At 53.3% G+C, this 18,782-nt stretch overlaps 1 protein-coding gene across 3 annotated transcripts in view; it reads right to left on the minus strand.

The window, feature by feature from the left end:
• LOC146009500 (uncharacterized) overlaps nt 1–18,782 on the minus strand; it is a 274,590-nt gene that overhangs the window by 201,533 nt on the left and 54,275 nt on the right. For all 3 annotated transcript variants that reach the window (XM_083149935.1, XM_083149936.1, XM_083149933.1), the window contains exon 10: nt 18,194–18,295. In XM_083149935.1, coding sequence (XP_083006061.1) covers nt 18,194–18,295 — 102 coding nt within the window. The remainder of the gene's footprint in view (nt 1–18,193; nt 18,296–18,782) is intronic.

Genomic DNA, 18,782 nt, shown 5'->3' on the forward strand with positions numbered 1-18,782 from the left:
AGTTTGACCGCTCAGCCGGCATCAGCCACATATCCGTGTGACCGCTCAGTCAGCATCAGACAGGTATCAGTGTGACTGCTCAGCCGGCATCAGCCACGTGTCAGTGTGACCGCTCAGCCGGCATCAGCCACGTATCAGTTTGACCGCTCAGCCGGCATCAGCCGCGTATCCGCTCAGCCAGCATCAGCCACGTAACAGTGTGACCGCTCAGCCGGTATCAGCCACGTAACAGTGTGACCGCTCAGCCGGCATCAGCCACGTATCCGTGTGACCGCTCAGCCGGCATCAGTCACGTATCAGTGTGACCGCTCAGCCGGCATCAGCCACGTATCCGTGTGACCGCTCAGCCAGCATCAGCCACGTATCCGTGTGACCGCTCAGCCAGCATCAGCCACGTATCCGTGTGACCGCTCAGCCAGCATCAGCCACGTATCCGTGTGACCGCTCAGCCAGCATCAGCCACGTATCCGTGTGACCGCTCAGCCAGCATCAGCCACGTATCCGTGTGACCACTCAGCCAGCATCAGCCACGTATCCGTGTGACCACTCAGCCGGCATCAGCCACGTGTCAGTGTGACCGCTCAGCCGGCATCAGCCACGTATCCGTGTGACCGCTCAGCCGGCATCAGTCACGTATCAGTGTGACCGCTCAGCTGGCATCAGCCACGTATCCGTGTGACCGCTCAGCCGGCATCAGCCACGTATCCGTGTGACCGCTCAGCCGGCATCAGCCACGTATAAGTGTGACCGCTCAGACGGGGCGCTGTAGGAGGGCCCAGCAGCACCACACTCCTGGCAGGGTGTAGTAGAGGTACCTCCTATTAAGGACCGGATAATATAATATACACAGAGACGGGGCGCTGTAGGAGGGCCCAGCAGCACCACACTCCTGGCAGGGTGTAGTACAGGTACCTCCTATTAAGGACCGGATAATACTGTATAATATACACACACAGAGACGGGGCGCTGTAGGAGGCACAGCAGCACCACACTCCTGGCAGGGTGTGGTACAGGTACCTCCTCCTATTAAGGACCGGATAATATAATATACACACAGAGACGGGGCGCTGTAGGAGGGCCCAGCAGCACCACACTCCTGGCAGGGTGTAGTGCAGGTACCTCCTATTAAGGACCGGATAATACTGTATAATATACACACAGAGACGGGGCGCTGTAGGAGGGCCCAGCAGCACCACACTCCTGGCAGGGTGGAGTAGAGGTACCTCCTATTAAGGACCGGATAATATAATATATACAGAGACGGGGCGCTGTAGGAGGGCCCAGCAGGACCACACTCCTGGCAGGGTGTAGTACAGGTACCTCCTATTAAGGACCGGATAATACTGTATAATATACACACAGAGACGGGGCGCTGTAGGAGGGCCCAGCAGCACCACACTCCTGGCAGGGTGTAGTGCAGGTACCTCCTATTAAGGACCGGATAATACTGTATAATATACACACAGAGACGGGGCACTGTAGGAGGGCCCAGCAGCACCACACTCCTGGCAGGGTGTAGTGCAGGTACCTCCTATTAAGGACCGGATAATATAATATATACACAGAGACAGGGCGCTGTAGGAGAGCCCAGCAGCACCACACTCCTGGCAGGGTGTAGTACAGGTACCTCCTATTAAGGACCGGATAATATAATATACACAGAGACGGGGCGCTGTAGGAGGACCCAGCACCACCACACTCCTGGCAGGGTGTAGTACAGGTACCTCCTATTAAGGACCGGATAATATAATATACACAGAGACGGGGCGCTGTAGGAGGACCCAGCACCACCACACTCCTGGCAGGGTGTAGTACAGGTACCTCCTATTAAGGACCGGATAATATAATATACACAGAGACGGGGCGCTGTAGGAGGGCCCAGAACCACCACACTCCTGGCAGGGTGTAGTACAGGTACCTCCTATTAAGGACCGGATAATACTGTATAATATACACACAGAGACGGGGCGCTGTAGGAGGGCCCAGCACCACCACACTCCTGGCAGGGTGTAGTAGAGGTACCTCCTATTAAGGACCGGATAATATAATACACACAGAGACGGAGCGCTGTAGGAGGGCCCAGCAGGACCACACTCCTGGCAGGGTGTAGTACAGGTACCTCCTATTAAGGACCGGATAATATAATATACATAGAGACGGGGCGCTGTAGGAGGGCCCAGCACCACCACACTCCTGGCACGGTGTAGTACAGGTACCTCCTATTAAGGACCGGATAATACTGTATAATATACACACAGAGATGGGGCGCTGTAGGAGGGCCCAGCACCACCACACTCCTGGCAGGGTGTAGTAGAGGTACCTCCTATTAAGGACCGGATAATATAATACACACAGAGACGGGGCGCTGTAGGAGGGCCCAGCAGGACCACACTCCTGGCAGGGTGTAGTACAGGTACCTCCTATTAAGGACCGGATAATATAATATACGTAGAGACGGGGCGCTGTAGGAGGGCCCAGCACCACCACACTCCTGGCACGGTGTAGTACAGGTACCTCATATTAAGGACCGGATAATATAATATACACAGAGACGGGGCGCTGTAGGAGGGCCCAGCACCACCACACTCCTGGCAGGGTGTAGTACAGGTACCTCCTATTTAGGACCGGATAATATAATATACATAGAGACGGGGCGCTGTAGGAGGGCCCAGCACCACCACACTCCTGGCAGGGTGTAGTGCAGGTACATCCTATTAAGGACCGGATAATATAATATACACAGAGACGGGGCGCTGTAGGAGGGTCCAGCAGGACCACACTCCTGGCAGGGTGTAGTACAGGTACCTCCTATTAAGGACCAGATAATATAATATACATAGAGACGGGGCGCTGTAGGAGGGCCCAGCACCACCACACTCCTGACACGGTGTAGTACAGGTACCTCCTATTAAGGACCGGATAATATAATATACACAGAGACGGGGCGCTGTAGGAGGGCCCAGCACCACCACACTCCTGGCAGGGTGTAGTACAGGTACCTCCTATTACGGACCGGATAATACTGTACAATATACACACAGAGACGGGGCGCTGTAGGAGGGCCCAGAACCACCACACTCCTGGCAGGGTGTAGTGCAGGTACCTCCTATTAAGGACCGGATAATTCTGTATAATATACACACAGAGACGGGGTGCTGTAGGAGGGCCCAGAACCACCACACTCCTGGCAGGGTGTAGTGCAGGTACCTCCTATTAAGGACCGGATAATACTGTACAATATACACACAGAGACGGGGCGCTGTAGGAGGGCCCAGAACCACCACACTCCTGGCAGGGTGTAGTGCAGGTACCTCCTATTAAGGACCGGATAATACTGTATAATATACACACAGAGACGGGGCGCTGTAGGAGGGCCCAGCAGCACCACACTCCTGGCAGGGTGTGGTACAGGTACATCCTATCAAGGACAGGATAATATAATATACACACAGAGACGGGGCGCTGTAGGAGGGCCCAGCAGGACCACACTCCTGGCAGGGTGTAGTACAAGTACCTCCTATTAAGGACCGGATAATATAATATACACAGAGACGGGGCGCTGTAGGAGGGCCCAGCACCACCACACTCCTGGCAGGGTGTAGTGCAGGTACCTCCTATTAAGGACCGGATAATACTGTATAATATACACACAGAGACGGGGCGCTGTAGGAGGGCCCAGAACCACCACACTCCTGGCAGGGTGTAGTACCGGTACCTCCTATTAAGGACCGGATAATACTGTATAATATACACACAGAGACGGGGCGCTGTAGGAGGGCCCAGAACCACCACACTCCTGGCAGGGTGTAGTACCGGTACCTCCTATTAAGGACCGGATAATACTGTATAATATACTGTGAGGCGGCAGCGACAGTGGGATCATTCAGACACCGACCGTCGAGCACAGAAAGCACAGAGAACAGAGGATCAGACCATATGTAAGGAAACGGAAAATGCAATAAGGTGATGTTCAGCAAGTGAGCAGGTGTCATTCCTGTGGAAAGGGAAAATGTTTCCAAGGAAAGAAAATCGATGCCTCAAGACCCCTGTAGCAGAGGAGCTCAGGGATGGAGGTTCTTCAGTGTATCGGCAGGCTGGGAAGCCGGATCTGTTATTTATTGTCAGAAAAATGCAGTATATCTGGAAGTACTGGGAAGACGCTCAGCAGATGGTCAGCGGGTGGAGAGTATCCAGCATACAGGACAAGTTGTGTTACCTGGGGGATGCATTTCTGCACTGTAAAGGTGAGGCCACCTCTTGGAATCTGCTGGGAGAGCCAGAGTTTGTAGAATTTACAGAGGAAGTGATTGCCACAGTTACCCAGATGCTACAAAGAGGACAATATTCTGAGGCTGAAGGACAAGTCCAGAATACATTGATGCCCCAGATAGAACCAGAGGAAAGGTCTAGAAGGGGGCTACTGCAATCTGGGCAGACAACCGAGGGGTCTGCCACAGAATTAATTGTTACTGCAAGAGAAGGGTCGTTGTCAGGGGGGCCCCTAACTGCCCTTGAAGAAATGAGTATGGAGGAGCTGATAGCAGAAGGTCAGCTGCGAGGTATACCCATCCGATCCTGCACTCGCGGGGAAATCCTTCAGCAGATCCTTCACGATCAGGGAGATCCTACAAATGCATTTGCTGATTACCGAGCATGGATTCTCCATTTCGGTGCACAGTTGAGTGTGTGGGAACAATTGCAGTGTCTGGAGGAGTGCTTCGTGGTGGCAGAGGAAGAGGCGATTGATCGGGGGCTCCTGGATACCCCAGCATGGCAAGATCAGTGTCGCAGGGGGCGTGATGAAAGGCACCGTTTGCAATTGCTTCTCCCCCATCCTAGGGAGGAAGCTGCTCAGTGTTCTCTGCAGGGGGAGGTTATCCCCAAAGTGAAGGAGGTTATTCAGGAGGAGCTGCGCTACAGCTTCCCTTTTGCTGAGGTGGGAGATGCAGAATTATTAACCTGCTGCCAGGGGATCTATGAGGACTGCGTCCAGGAGGAGATCACCGTGGTTAGAGGAGTATCCGACAACATCCAGGCCACCAGCCCACCAGTCACAGATGACGTCGTGTTTCGGGCTGCCCAGCATACTCAGCTGGGGAAGGAGGCTATCGCGGAGAAGGAGCTGTGCGCAGAAGTAGCTGCAGGTGAGCATCTGGCTTTTAAGGGGACAGAGCTGACACAGCCTGTCCTGCAGCCACCAGCGGAATTGTTTGTGATGGAGGGTCCCTCCTCAGCTCTGGACATTGAGACCAAATGCTGGACTGAAATTTGCCATGCCCCTAGTTTGGGTTTGGGGGAGGAAGGACATGACGGGGTGGTGGAAGTGCCAGGGCCAGAGCCCCTATATTGGCCTGCTGTTTGGCCCCTGTTCCTTGGGCAAGAGGGGGAGGTGGAAAGTGGTCCCTGCCCCATTGTGCCCGAGGCAAAAGTATTAGTAGGTTACAATGTTGCAGAGGGGGGGTACCCAGAATCCGAAGAAGAGGAATCGCTACATCCCTTGTTAGTTCCAATGTATGACTTAGACTGTAATCATGCCCTTGCTGGTTCTGCAAACCAGCCGCCTTTTACAAGATGGGTTTGGTATGATGTCACCCTGTGGGACTCAGGTGGTAAATCCAAACCCCAGATTCTCTGCTCTGCATCCCGCTATTCCAGGTTGTTATTGGTTCCAGAACAGCTTGGTACCGGGACTACAATAGTAGGGGAAGGAATGTGAGGTTATCATACTCACTGTAAATCTGTAATTACTATATTTTATTAGGTGTAGTAATTAATGTACTATTTTAGTCCGTCGGTACCCTCTTGTTCTCCATATATGTCTATATACTCCCTATATGTGTGTGTAGTTCCAGATCAGATCGCTCTTGCCCTAATATGGTCTGCCAGGAAATACCCAGGAAATAATTCACCAAAAGGTTATGTCCCATTACCATACTTTTGTTCCTGCTATCACAGGAGGGTGTTAGCTGAGGGACAATCTTCACAGGGGGTGATTCAATTCCCCTGCTACCAACAGGAAATGTTCACAGGGGGTAATCAGGACATAATGTAATCAGACTATGATTGTGTCTCTACCTTCAGCTCCTTTGTGTCAATACCAGACTTAGTGGAACCCGGCACCACAGGGGGTGATCAGCCCATAACGTAATCTTGTGTTGTATTGTATCTTGCTATGCATATCTTGACCACTTCCAGACTTTCTGGAACCGACCCCAGCAGGGGGCAGAAGCAGATGGGCAGCAGCAGTACCTGGGAGGGGGGATAAACCTGACTTGAATCCACCAATAGGGATTGAGTGCAAGCCCACTGATGGTATGGAGAAGCGTGGGAAATTGGAAGTTTTTAAAATGACTTGTACACCTGCCAGCTCAGTATGTTAGTCGCAATCCGGTCTCAGGGGTCCTACCCTTCACTGGATCTTGTGGAACACATCGTTTGCCCGGGAAGGGGGCATCCTACCAAGCTCTGGTGTGGAGCGTCTGTGTTGTGTGGATTTACACAGGTTTCGGCTATCACTGCTGTGTGGATTAAGTGATAGTTTTGTGCTTTGGAACTGCTGCTACAAGGACTGCCATTGGACTGCTACCCGATAACGTTTATATGCTACATTTGACTCTTTTTCCTGTCTTCATCTACTTTCGTGTGCTGTGATAAAAATAAACCATATTTTGGTTTCATCTGCTCGGTGTCTGAGTGATTGAGGAACTCGTACCCTCACATATACACACAGAGACGGGGTGCTGTAGGAGGGCCCAGCACCACCACACTCCTGGCAGGGTGTAGTACAGGTACCTCCTATTAAGGACCGGATAATATAATATACACAGAGACGGGGCGCTGTAGGAGGGCCCAGCACCACCACACTCCTGGCAGGGTGTAGTACAGGTACCTCCTATTAAGGACCGGATAATATAATATACGTAGAGACGGGGCGCTGTAGGAGGGCCCAGCACCACCACACTCCTGGCACGGTGTAGTACAGGTACCTCCTATTAAGGACCGGATAATATAATATACACAGAGACGGGGCGCTGTAGGAGGGCCCAGCACCACCACACTCCTGGCAGGGTGTAGTACAGGTACCTCCTATTACGGACCGGATAATACTGTACAATATACACACAGAGACGGGGCGCTGTAGGAGGGCCCAGAACCACCACACTCCTGGCAGGGTGTAGTGCAGGTACCTCCTATTAAGGACCGGATAATACTGTATAATATACACACAGAGACGGGGTGCTGTAGGAGGGCCCAGAACCACCACACTCCTGGCAGGGTGTAGTGCAGGTACCTCCTATTAAGGACCGGATAATACTGTATAATATACACACAGAGACGGGGCGCTGTAGGAGGGCCCAGCAGCACCACACTCCTGGCAGGGTGTGGTACAGGTACATCCTATCAAGGACAGGATAATATAATATACACACAGAGACGGGGCGCTGTAGGAGGGCCCAGCACCACCACACTCCTGGCAGGGTGTGGTACAGGTACCTCCTATTAAGGACAGGATAATATAATATACACAGAGACAGGGCGCTGTAGGAGGGCCCAGCACCACCACACTCCTGGCAGGGTGTAGTGCAGGTACCTCCTATTAAGGACCGGATAATACTGTACAATATACACACAGAGACGGGGCGCTGTAGGAGGGCCCAGAACCACCACACTCCTGGCAGGGTGTAGTACCGGTACCTCCTATTAAGGACCGGATAATACTGTATAATATACACACAGAGACGGGGTGCTGTAGGAGGGCCCAGCACCACCACACTCCTGGCAGGGTGTAGTACAGGTACCTCCTATTAAGGACCGGATAATATAATATACACACAGAGACGGGGCGCTGTAGGAGGGCCCAGCACCACCACACTCCTGGCAGGGTGTGGTACAGGTACCTCCTATTAAGGACAGGATAATATAATATACACACAGAGACGGGGCGCTGTAGGAGGGCCCAGCACCACCATACTCCTGGCACGGTGTAGTACAGGTACCTCCTAATAAGGACCGGATAATATAATATACACACAGAGACGGGGCGCTGTAGGAGGGCCCAGCGCCACCACACTCCTGGCAGGGTGTAGTACCGGTACCTCCTATTAAGGACAGGATAATATAATATACACAGAGACGGGGGGCTGTAGGAGGGCCCAGCACCACCACACTCCTGGCAGGGTGTGGTACAGGTACCTCCTATTAAGGACCGGATAATATAATATACACAGAGACGGGGCGCTGTAGGAGGGCCCAGCACCACCACACTCCTGGCAGGATGTGGTACAGGTACCTCCTATTAAGGGCCGGATAATATAATATACACAGAGACGGGGCGCTGTAGGAGGGCCCAGCGCCACCACACTCCTGGCAGGGTGTAGTACAGGTACCTCCTATTAAGGACAGGATAATATAATATATACAGAGACGGGGCGCTGTAGGAGGGCCCAGCATCACCACACTTCTGGCAGGGTGTAGTACAGGTACCTCCTATTAAGGACAGGATAATATAATATACACAGAGACGGGGCGCTGTAGGAGGGCCCAGCACCACCACACTCCTGGCAGGGTGTAGTACCGGTACCTCCTATTAAGGGCCGGATAATATAATATACACACAAAGAGACGGGGCGCTGTAGGAGGGCCCAGCACCACCACACTCCTGGCACGGTGTAGTACCGGTACCTCCTATTAAGGATCGGATAATATACTATACACAGAGACGGGGCGCTGTAGGAGGGCCCAGCGCCACCACACTCCTGGCACGGTGTAGTACCGGTACCTCCTATTAAGGGCCGGATAATATAATATACACACAAAGAGACGGGGCGCTGTAGGAGGGCCCAGCACCACCACACTCCTGGCAGGGTGTAGTACAGGTACCTCCTCCTATTAAGGACAGGATAATATAATATACACACAGAGACGGGGCGCTGTAGGAGGGCCCAGCACCACCACACTCCTGGCACGGTGTAGTACCGGTACCTCCTATTAAGGGCCGGATAATATAATATACACACAAAGAGACGGGGCGCTGTAGGAGGGCCCAGCGCCACCACACTCCTGGCACGGTGTAGTACCGGTACCTCCTATTAAGGGCCGGATAATATAATATACACACAAAGAGACGGGGCGCTGTAGGAGGGCCCAGCACCACCATACTCCTGGCACGGTGTAGTACAGGTACCTCCTATTAAGGACCGGATAATATAATATACACACAGAGACGGGGCGCTGTAGGAGGGCCCAGCGCCACCACACTCCTGGCAGGGTGTAGTACCGGTACCTCCTATTAAGGACAGGATAATATAATATACACAGAGACGGGGCGCTGTAGGAGGGCCCAGCACCACCACACTCCTGGCAGGGTGTGGTACAGGTACCTCCTATTAAGGACCGGATAATATAATATACACAGAGACGGGGCGCTGTAGGAGGGCCCAGCACCACCACACTCCTGGCAGGGTGTGGTACAGGTACCTCCTATTAAGGACCGGATAATATAATATACACAGAGACGGGGCGCTGTAGGAGGGCCCAGCGCCACCACACTCCTGGCACGGTGTAGTACCGGTACCTCCTATTAAGGGCCGGATAATATAATATACACACAAAGAGACGGGGCGCTGTAGGAGGGCCCAGCACCACCACACTCCTGGCAGGGTGTAGTACCGGTACCTCCTATTAAGGACCGGATAATATAATGTACACAGAGACGGGGCGCTGTAGGAGGGCCCAGCGCCACCACACTCCTGGCAGGGTGTGGTACAGGTACCTCCTATTAAGGACCGGATAATATAATATACACAGAGACGGGGCGCTGTAGGAGGGCCCAGCACCACCACACTCCTGGCACGGTGTAGTACAGGTACCTCCTATTAAGGACCGGATAATATAATATACACAGAGACGGGGCGCTGTAGGAGGGCCCAGCGCCACCACACTCCTGGCACGGTGTAGTACCGGTACCTCCTATTAAGGGCCGGATAATATAATATACACACAAAGAGACGGGGCGCTGTAGGAGGGCCCAGCGCCACCACACTCCTGGCACGGTGTAGTACCGGTACCTCCTATTAAGGGCCGGATAATATAATATACACACAAAGAGACGGGGCGCTGTAGGAGGGCCCAGCACCACCATACTCCTGGCACGGTGTAGTACAGGTACCTCCTATTAAGGACAGGATAATATAATATATACAGAGACGGGGCGCTGTAGGAGGGCCCAGCGCCACCACACTCCTGGCAGGGTGTGGTACAGGTACCTCCTATTAAGGACCGGATAATATAATATACACAGAGACGGGGCGCTGTAGGAGGGCCCAGCACCACCACACTCCTGGCACGGTGTAGTACAGGTACCTCCTATTAAGGGCCGGATAATATAATATACACACAAAGAGACGGGGCGCTGTAGGAGGGCCCAGCACCACCACACTCCTGGCACGGTGTAGTACCGGTACCTCCTATTAAGGGCCGGATAATATAATATACACACAAAGAGACGGGGCGCTGTAGGAGGGCCCAGCGCCACCACACTCCTGGCACGGTGTAGTACCGGTACCTCCTATTAAGGGCCGGATAATATAATATACACACAAAGAGACGGGGCGCTGTAGGAGGGCCCAGCACCACCATACTCCTGGCACGGTGTAGTACAGGTACCTCCTATTAAGGACCGGATAATATAATATACACACAGAGACGGGGCGCTGTAGGAGGGCCCAGCACCACCACACTCCTGGCACGGTGTAGTACAGGTACCTCCTATTAAGGACCGGATAATATAATATACACAGAGACGGGGCGCTGTAGGAGGGCCCAGCGCCACCACACTCCTGGCACGGTGTAGTACCGGTACCTCCTATTAAGGGCCGGATAATATAATATACACACAAAGAGACGGGGCGCTGTAGGAGGGCCCAGCGCCACCACACTCCTGGCACGGTGTAGTACCGGTACCTCCTATTAAGGGCCGGATAATATAATATACACACAAAGAGACGGGGCGCTGTAGGAGGGCCCAGCACCACCATACTCCTGGCACGGTGTAGTACAGGTACCTCCTATTAAGGACAGGATAATATAATGTACACAGAGACGGGGCGCTGTAGGAGGGCCCAGCGCCACCACACTCCTGGCAGGGTGTGGTACAGGTACCTCCTATTAAGGACCGGATAATATAATATACACAGAGACGGGGCGCTGTAGGAGGGCCCAGCACCACCACACTCCTGGCACGGTGTAGTACAGGTACCTCCTATTAAGGATCGGATAATATACTATACACAGAGACGGGGCGCTGTAGGAGGGCCCAGCGCCACCACACTCCTGGCACGGTGTAGTACCGGTACCTCCTATTAAGGGCCGGATAATATAATATACACACAAAGAGACGGGGCGCTGTAGGAGGGCCCAGCACCACCACACTCCTGGCAGGGTGTAGTACAGGTACCTCCTCCTATTAAGGACAGGATAATATAATATACACACAGAGACGGGGCGCTGTAGGAGGGCCCAGCACCACCACACTCCTGGCACGGTGTAGTACCGGTACCTCCTATTAAGGGCCGGATAATATAATATACACACAAAGAGACGGGGCGCTGTAGGAGGGCCCAGCGCCACCACACTCCTGGCACGGTGTAGTACCGGTACCTCCTATTAAGGGCCGGATAATATAATATACACACAAAGAGACGGGGCGCTGTAGGAGGGCCCAGCACCACCATACTCCTGGCACGGTGTAGTACAGGTACCTCCTATTAAGGACCGGATAATATAATATACACACAGAGACGGGACGCTGTAGGAGGGCCCAGCGCCACCACACTCCTGGCAGGGTGTAGTACCGGTACCTCCTATTAAGGACAGGATAATATAATATACACAGAGACGGGGCGCTGTAGGAGGGCCCAGCACCACCACACTCCTGGCAGGGTGTGGTACAGGTACCTCCTATTAAGGACCGGATAATATAATATACACAGAGACGGGGCGCTGTAGGAGGGCCCAGCACCACCACACTCCTGGCAGGGTGTGGTACAGGTACCTCCTATTAAGGACCGGATAATATAATATACACAGAGACGGGGCGCTGTAGGAGGGCCCAGCACCACCACACTCCTGGCAGGGTGTGGTACAGGTACCTCCTATTAAGGACCGGATAATATAATATACACAGAGACGGGGCGCTGTAGGAGGGCCCAGCGCCACCACACTCCTGGCAGGGTGTAGTACAGGTACCTCCTATTAAGGACCGGATAATATACTATACACACACAGAGACGGGGCGCTGTAGGAGGGCCCAGCACCACCACACTCCTGGCAGGGTGTGGTACAGGTACCTCCTATTAAGGACCGGATAATATAATATACACAGAGACGGGGCGCTGTAGGAGGGCCCAGCACCACCACACTCCTGGCAGGGTGTGGTACAGGTACCTCCTATTAAGGACCGGATAATATAATATACACAGAGACGGGGCGCTGTAGGAGGGCCCAGCACCACCACACTCCTGGCAGGGTGTAGTACAGGTACCTCCTATCAAGGGCCGGATAATATAATATACACAGAGACGGGGCGCTGTAGGAGGGCCCAGCGCCACCACACTCCTGGCACGGTGTAGTACAGGTACCTCCTATTAAGGACCGGATAATATAATATACACAGAGACGGGGCGCTGTAGGAGAGCCCAGCAGCACCACACTCCTGGCAGGGTGTGGTACAGGTACCTCCTATTAAGGACCGGATAATATAATATACACAGAGACGGGGCGCTGTAGGAGGGCCCAGCGCCACCACACTCCTGGCAGGGTGTGGTACAGGTACCTCCTATTAAGGACCGGATAATATAATATACACAGAGACGGGGCGCTGTAGGAGAGCCCAGCAGCACCACACTCCTGGCAGGGTGTGGTACAGGTACCTCCTATTAAGGACCGGATAATATAATATACACAGAGACGGGGCGCTGTAGGAGGGCCCAGCGCCACCACACTCCTGGCAGGGTGTAGTACAGGTACCTCCTATTAAGGACAGGATAATATAATATATACAGAGACGGGGCGCTGTAGGAGGGCCCAGCATCACCACACTTCTGGCAGGGTGTAGTACAGGTACCTCCTATTAAGGACCGGATAATATACTATACACACACAGAGACGGGGCGCTGTAGGAGGGCCCAGCACCACCACACTCCTGGCACGGTGTAGTACCGGTACCTCCTATTAAGGATCGGATAATATACTATACACAGAGACGGGGCGCTGTAGGAGGGCCCAGCGCCACCACACTCCTGGCACGGTGTAGTACCGGTACCTCCTATTAAGGGCCGGATAATATAATATACACACAAAGAGACGGGGCGCTGTAGGAGGGCCCAGCACCACCACACTCCTGGCAGGGTGTAGTACCGGTACCTCCTATTAAGGACCGGATAATATAATGTACACAGAGACGGGGCGCTGTAGGAGGGCCCAGCGCCACCACACTCCTGGCAGGGTGTGGTACAGGTACCTCCTATTAAGGACCGGATAATATAATATACACAGAGACGGGGCGCTGTAGGAGGGCCCAGCACCACCACACTCCTGGCACGGTGTAGTACAGGTACCTCCTATTAAGGACCGGATAATATAATATACACAGAGACGGGGCGCTGTAGGAGGGCCCAGCGCCACCACACTCCTGGCATGGTGTGGTACAGGTACCTCCTATTTAGGACCGGATAATACTGTATAATATACACACAGAGACGGGGCGCTGTAGGAGGGCCCAGCACCACCACACTCCTGGCACGGTGTAGTACCGGTACCTCCTATTAAGGATCGGATAATATACTATACACAGAGACGGGGCGCTGTAGGAGGGCCCAGCGCCACCACACTCCTGGCACGGTGTAGTACCGGTACCTCCTATTAAGGGCCGGATAATATAATATACACACAAAGAGACGGGGCGCTATAGGAGGGCCCAGCACCACCACACTCCTGGCAGGGTGTGGTACAGGTACCTCCTATTAAGGACCGGATAATATAATATACACAGAGACGGGGCGCTGTAGGAGGGCCCAGTGCCACCACACTCCTGGCAGGGTGTGGTACAGGTACCTCCTATTAAGGACCGGATAATATAATATACACAGAGACGGGGCGCTGTAGGAGGGCCCAGCACCACCACACTCCTGGCACGGTGTAGTACAGGTACCTCCTATTAAGGACCGGATAATATAATATACACAGAGACGGGGCGCTGTAGGAGGGCCCAGCGCCACCACACTCCTGGCATGGTGTGGTACAGGTACCTCCTATTAAGGACCGGATAATACTGTATAATATACACACAGAGACGGGGCGCTGTAGGAGGGCCCAGCACCACCACACTCCTGGCACGGTGTAGTACCGGTACCTCCTATTAAGGACCGGATAATATAATACACACAGAGACGGGGCGCTGTAGGAGGGCCCAGCGCCACCACACTCCTGGCAGGGTGTAGTACAGGTACCTCCTCCTATTAAGGACCGGATAATATACTATACACAGAGACGGGGCGCTGTAGGAGGGCCCAGCACCACCACACTCCTGGCATGGTGTAGTACAGGTACCTCCTCCTATTAAGGACCGGATAATATAATATACACAGAGACGGGGCGCTGTAGGAGGGCCCAGCGCCACCACACTCCTGGCAGGGTGTAGTACAGGTACCTCCTCCTATTAAGGACACCGCAATAGTCTTCTGTGTTGGAGCAGTCAGCACTGACGGAGTTAATGATGCTGCATCTGTATATATTGTACACAGCAATTACTGACAAATTTAACAGCTCAATAGTCTCTAAAAGATCTTTAACAGCTGAACACATCCAAAGTGTGTTACAGAAGGTGTCTCGGGGGGACGCGCCGCCCCATTCACACAGAGATGTTTTGAATAACTGATTTCTCATCAATCTGTTCTTGTGAGGACGTTCCTATGGTGCACAAGTCAGAACTTGCCTAGAACCAGCAGTTTACTCCGTGCGGCGCATTCCCCCGTGGCCTCGCTGGCGGCGCTGCCCTGTAAGGTGTAATCTGCGCACACAGGGGGGCAGGACAGGCACCAACGGCCCAGCTGCTAAACCCGTCATCGGCCCATGTGTTACAGAACTGACACAAAGCTTTCTCTGCCAACATCTGCCAGTCCCCTGACATACAATAACTCCGTAACCTCCTCGGTGCCGTAACCCCCTCAGTGCCATAACCACCTCGGTGCTGCATCCTGTGCACCGGAGAGGACTGACCCCCCCCAATATATCCTGTAAACTGGCTGCAGATAGTGAGGTCGCAGATGGTATTGACCCTTACATAGAAATGCTACCCCGATGTCTGAGCCCCTCCAGGGGGTGCCGGTGACAGCTGGGGGGCTAGAAGACCCCGCTGCCATGCTACAGACCTTATATATACATGTATGTCAGGGCTAATTGAAAAGCTGCTGGTAACAGTGTTTCATGGAGTCATCCGTTCTGTCTCGTTAGTGGTAATTACTGATATAATTACGATTTACAACTGGGATAAGTCACATGTCAGTAGCATCATTAATCACCTGGCTGCAAACTATTCTCACAGGTTACACGAAAGCCAGAAGTGTTCCTGCACCGTCGGGCGCACGCAAGCCAGGCAGACGCAAGCCAGGCAGACGCGCTGTCCGGGGCACGCAAGCCAGGCAGACGCGCTGTCCGGGGCACGCAAGCCAGGCAGACGCACCGTCGGGTGCACACAAGCCAGGCAGACGCACCGTCGGGCGCACGCAAGCCAGGCAGACGCACCGTCGGGTGCACGCAAGCCAGGCAGACGCACTGTCGGGTGCACACAAGCCAGGCAGATGCATTTTATTACATCAGTATAGGACAGCATCTTATATCAGTGCAGTATATGAGACCCAATAATCACTTAATCACATCTGAGCCCCTTCTCAGGTCACTCCCAGCTCTGCTCTCTGCTTGTGGGGTCTGGTGGAGGGTGAATTAGTGGACATCAGATGAAAGCGGACAGATCTCATATGAAGGATTCACCAAAACATGTATATTCTATTGGGCAGATGCAGAGCTGTAGGTAAACGTGTCTGCACTGCACGTCAACAGAAATGGACTACAGGTGAGGACAAGAGAGCACCCTGATCACATCTGTACTTATGATGGAGGGACAGAGCAGGGGCGGGACATCGCAGAGTGGGGGTAGGATATGACAGAGCAGGGGCGGGACATAAAAGAGTGGGGGTAGGATGTGCCAGAGGGGGGGCGGGACATCGCAGAGTGGGGGTAGGATGTGGCAGAGCGAGGGCGGGACATCGCAGAGTGGGGGTAGGATGTGCCAGAGCAGTGGGCGGGAAATCGCAGAGTGGGGGTAGTATGTGACAGAGCAGTGGGCGGGAAATCGCAGAGTGGGGGTAGTATGTGACAGAGCAGTGGGCGGGAAATCGCAGAGTGGGGGTAGTATGTGGCAGAGCAGAGGCGGGACATCGCAGAGAGAGGGTAGGATGTGACAGAGCAGTGGGCGGGACATCGCAGAGTGGGGGTAGGATGTGACAGAGCAGTGGTCGGGAAATCGCAGAGTGGGGGTAGGATGTGGCAGAGCAGGGGCGGGACATCGCAGAGTGGGGGTAGGATGTGACAGAGCAGTGGGCGGGAAATCGCAGAGTGGGGGTAGGATGTGACAGAGCAGTGGGCGGGAAATCGCAGAGTGGGGGTAGTATGTGGCAGAGCAGAGGCGGGACATCGCAGAGAGGGGGTAGGATGTGCCAGAGCAGGGGCGGGACATTGCAGAGTGGGGGTAGGATGTGCCAGAGCAGAGACGGGACATCGCAGAGTGGGGGTAGGATGTGCCAGAGCAGAGACGGGACATCGCAGAGTGGGGGTAGTATGTACCAGAGCAGAGGCGGGACATCGCAGAGTGGGGGTAGTATGTGCCAGAGCAGAGGCGGGACATCGCAGAGTGGGGGTAGTATGTGCCAGAGCAGGGGCGGGACATCGCAGAGTGGGGGTAGGATGTGCCGGGGCGGGACATCGCAGAGTGGGGGTAGGATGTGCCAGAGCGGGGGCGGGACATCGCAGAGTGGTGGTAGGATGTGCCAGAGCGGGGGCGGGACATCGCAGAGTGGGGGTAGGATGTGCCAGAGCGGGGGCGGGACATCGCAGAGTGGGGGTAGGATGTGCCAGAGCGGGGGCGGGACATTGCAGAGTGGGGGTAGGATGTGCCAGAGAAGAGGCGGGACATCGCAGAGTGAGGGTAGGATGTGGCAGAGCAGGGGCGGGACATCGCAGCTGCCATAACTCACTGATGGTGCAATAACGGAGGCACACATGTCAAACACACGTAGCTTTACTTAAATGTGTAAATACGCCATGTTTCTATATATATTTCTCCCCATGCTTGTCTGCCGGCAGCACCATCATGTCTGGGACAGAATTGGGTTTTCATTTCCATTAATTTAAAAAAAAAAAAAAAAACAGATAAATATTCCCATTTTTTAATAAAAATATACATTATTTCTTCATTCTTCTTTGATCCAAGTGAGGAAGCCGCCGAGTGTGAGGAGGCGGAGAAACGCGTCTTTGGAGCGCGCTGTAGCCCGTTAGTACCAGTGACCTGCAATTGGTTATCTCTGTGGACCTTACAAATATCACGGACACCCACACCTGGAGCCTGGTTCCCATACAGGGGAGAGGATTGTACCACCGTAAGGGGACTTAATACAGAGCTGGGATAAAGGAGATGGTTTCCACAAGAGAGGACTGGTAATTATTGCTCACTTATACCCTTTACAATTATAGCCAAGCCTCACAGCCAGTTCATGCCGTTTCATATGTCTTGTGTGTCTTATTTGTGTAAATTGTATATGAATTGTGTTTTATTGTGCAGATTTTTTATTAAAAGAAAGATTCATACAGTTTTCCCCCTAAATGACTCACTATATTTATTTAATTGAGCATAGCAGCGCCATCTGGTGGTAATAGTATTTCTACAATTGCCACATACCCCAATTGTTCTATTTCTTCAATGATTTCTACTTTTTGAGATACAAGAACAACTGCGATATCTGGTATATAGTGATGTGTAGGAGAAGGATAGAAATACTGCACCATCATCATCAGGCAGCACAAACCAAGCAGAACAAAATGACAGTCTGCACCAGAGAGGATGAGACAGTGAGTACAGTACCTCTGTGGATGGCGCATTGCACTGCTCTAGACTCTCCCTCTGCTGATTTAAGAGTGAAAGCTCTTCAGAGATCTCAGTCAGCCTGGTAAGGAACATCTGCGCCTGCGGAGCATAGTACATACCGGTCACTACATTGTACATAAATTATGTAGCCTCCACCAGTATATGGGGGAATAGGCAACTATTATACCAGAAACATACAAGGGGTAGGCAATCCATTAGTCATGCGGGGTGGAGCAGTTATACAGGTAACAGGCCCGGGGGGTGGAGTGGTACAAGCAGCGGTTATACAGGTAACAGGCCCGGGAGGAGGAGCAGAACAAGCAGCGGTTATACAGGTAACAGGCCCGGGAGGTGGAGCCGTACAAGCAGCGGTTATACAGGTAACAGGCCCGGGAGGAGGAGCAGAACAAGCAGCAGTTATACAGGTAACAGGCCCGGGAGGAGGAGAAGAACAAGCAGCAGTTATACAGGTAACAGGCCCCGGAGGAGGAGCGGTACAAGCAGCGGTTATACAGGTAACAGGCCCGGGAGCTGGAGCCGTACAAGCAGCGGTTATACAGGTAACAGGCCCGGGAGGAGGAGCAGA

This window comes from Crinia signifera, chromosome 6, assembly GCF_055691185.1.
Source record: "Crinia signifera chromosome 6, ASM5569118v1, whole genome shotgun sequence".
Lineage (NCBI taxonomy): Eukaryota > Metazoa > Chordata > Amphibia > Anura > Myobatrachidae > Crinia > Crinia signifera.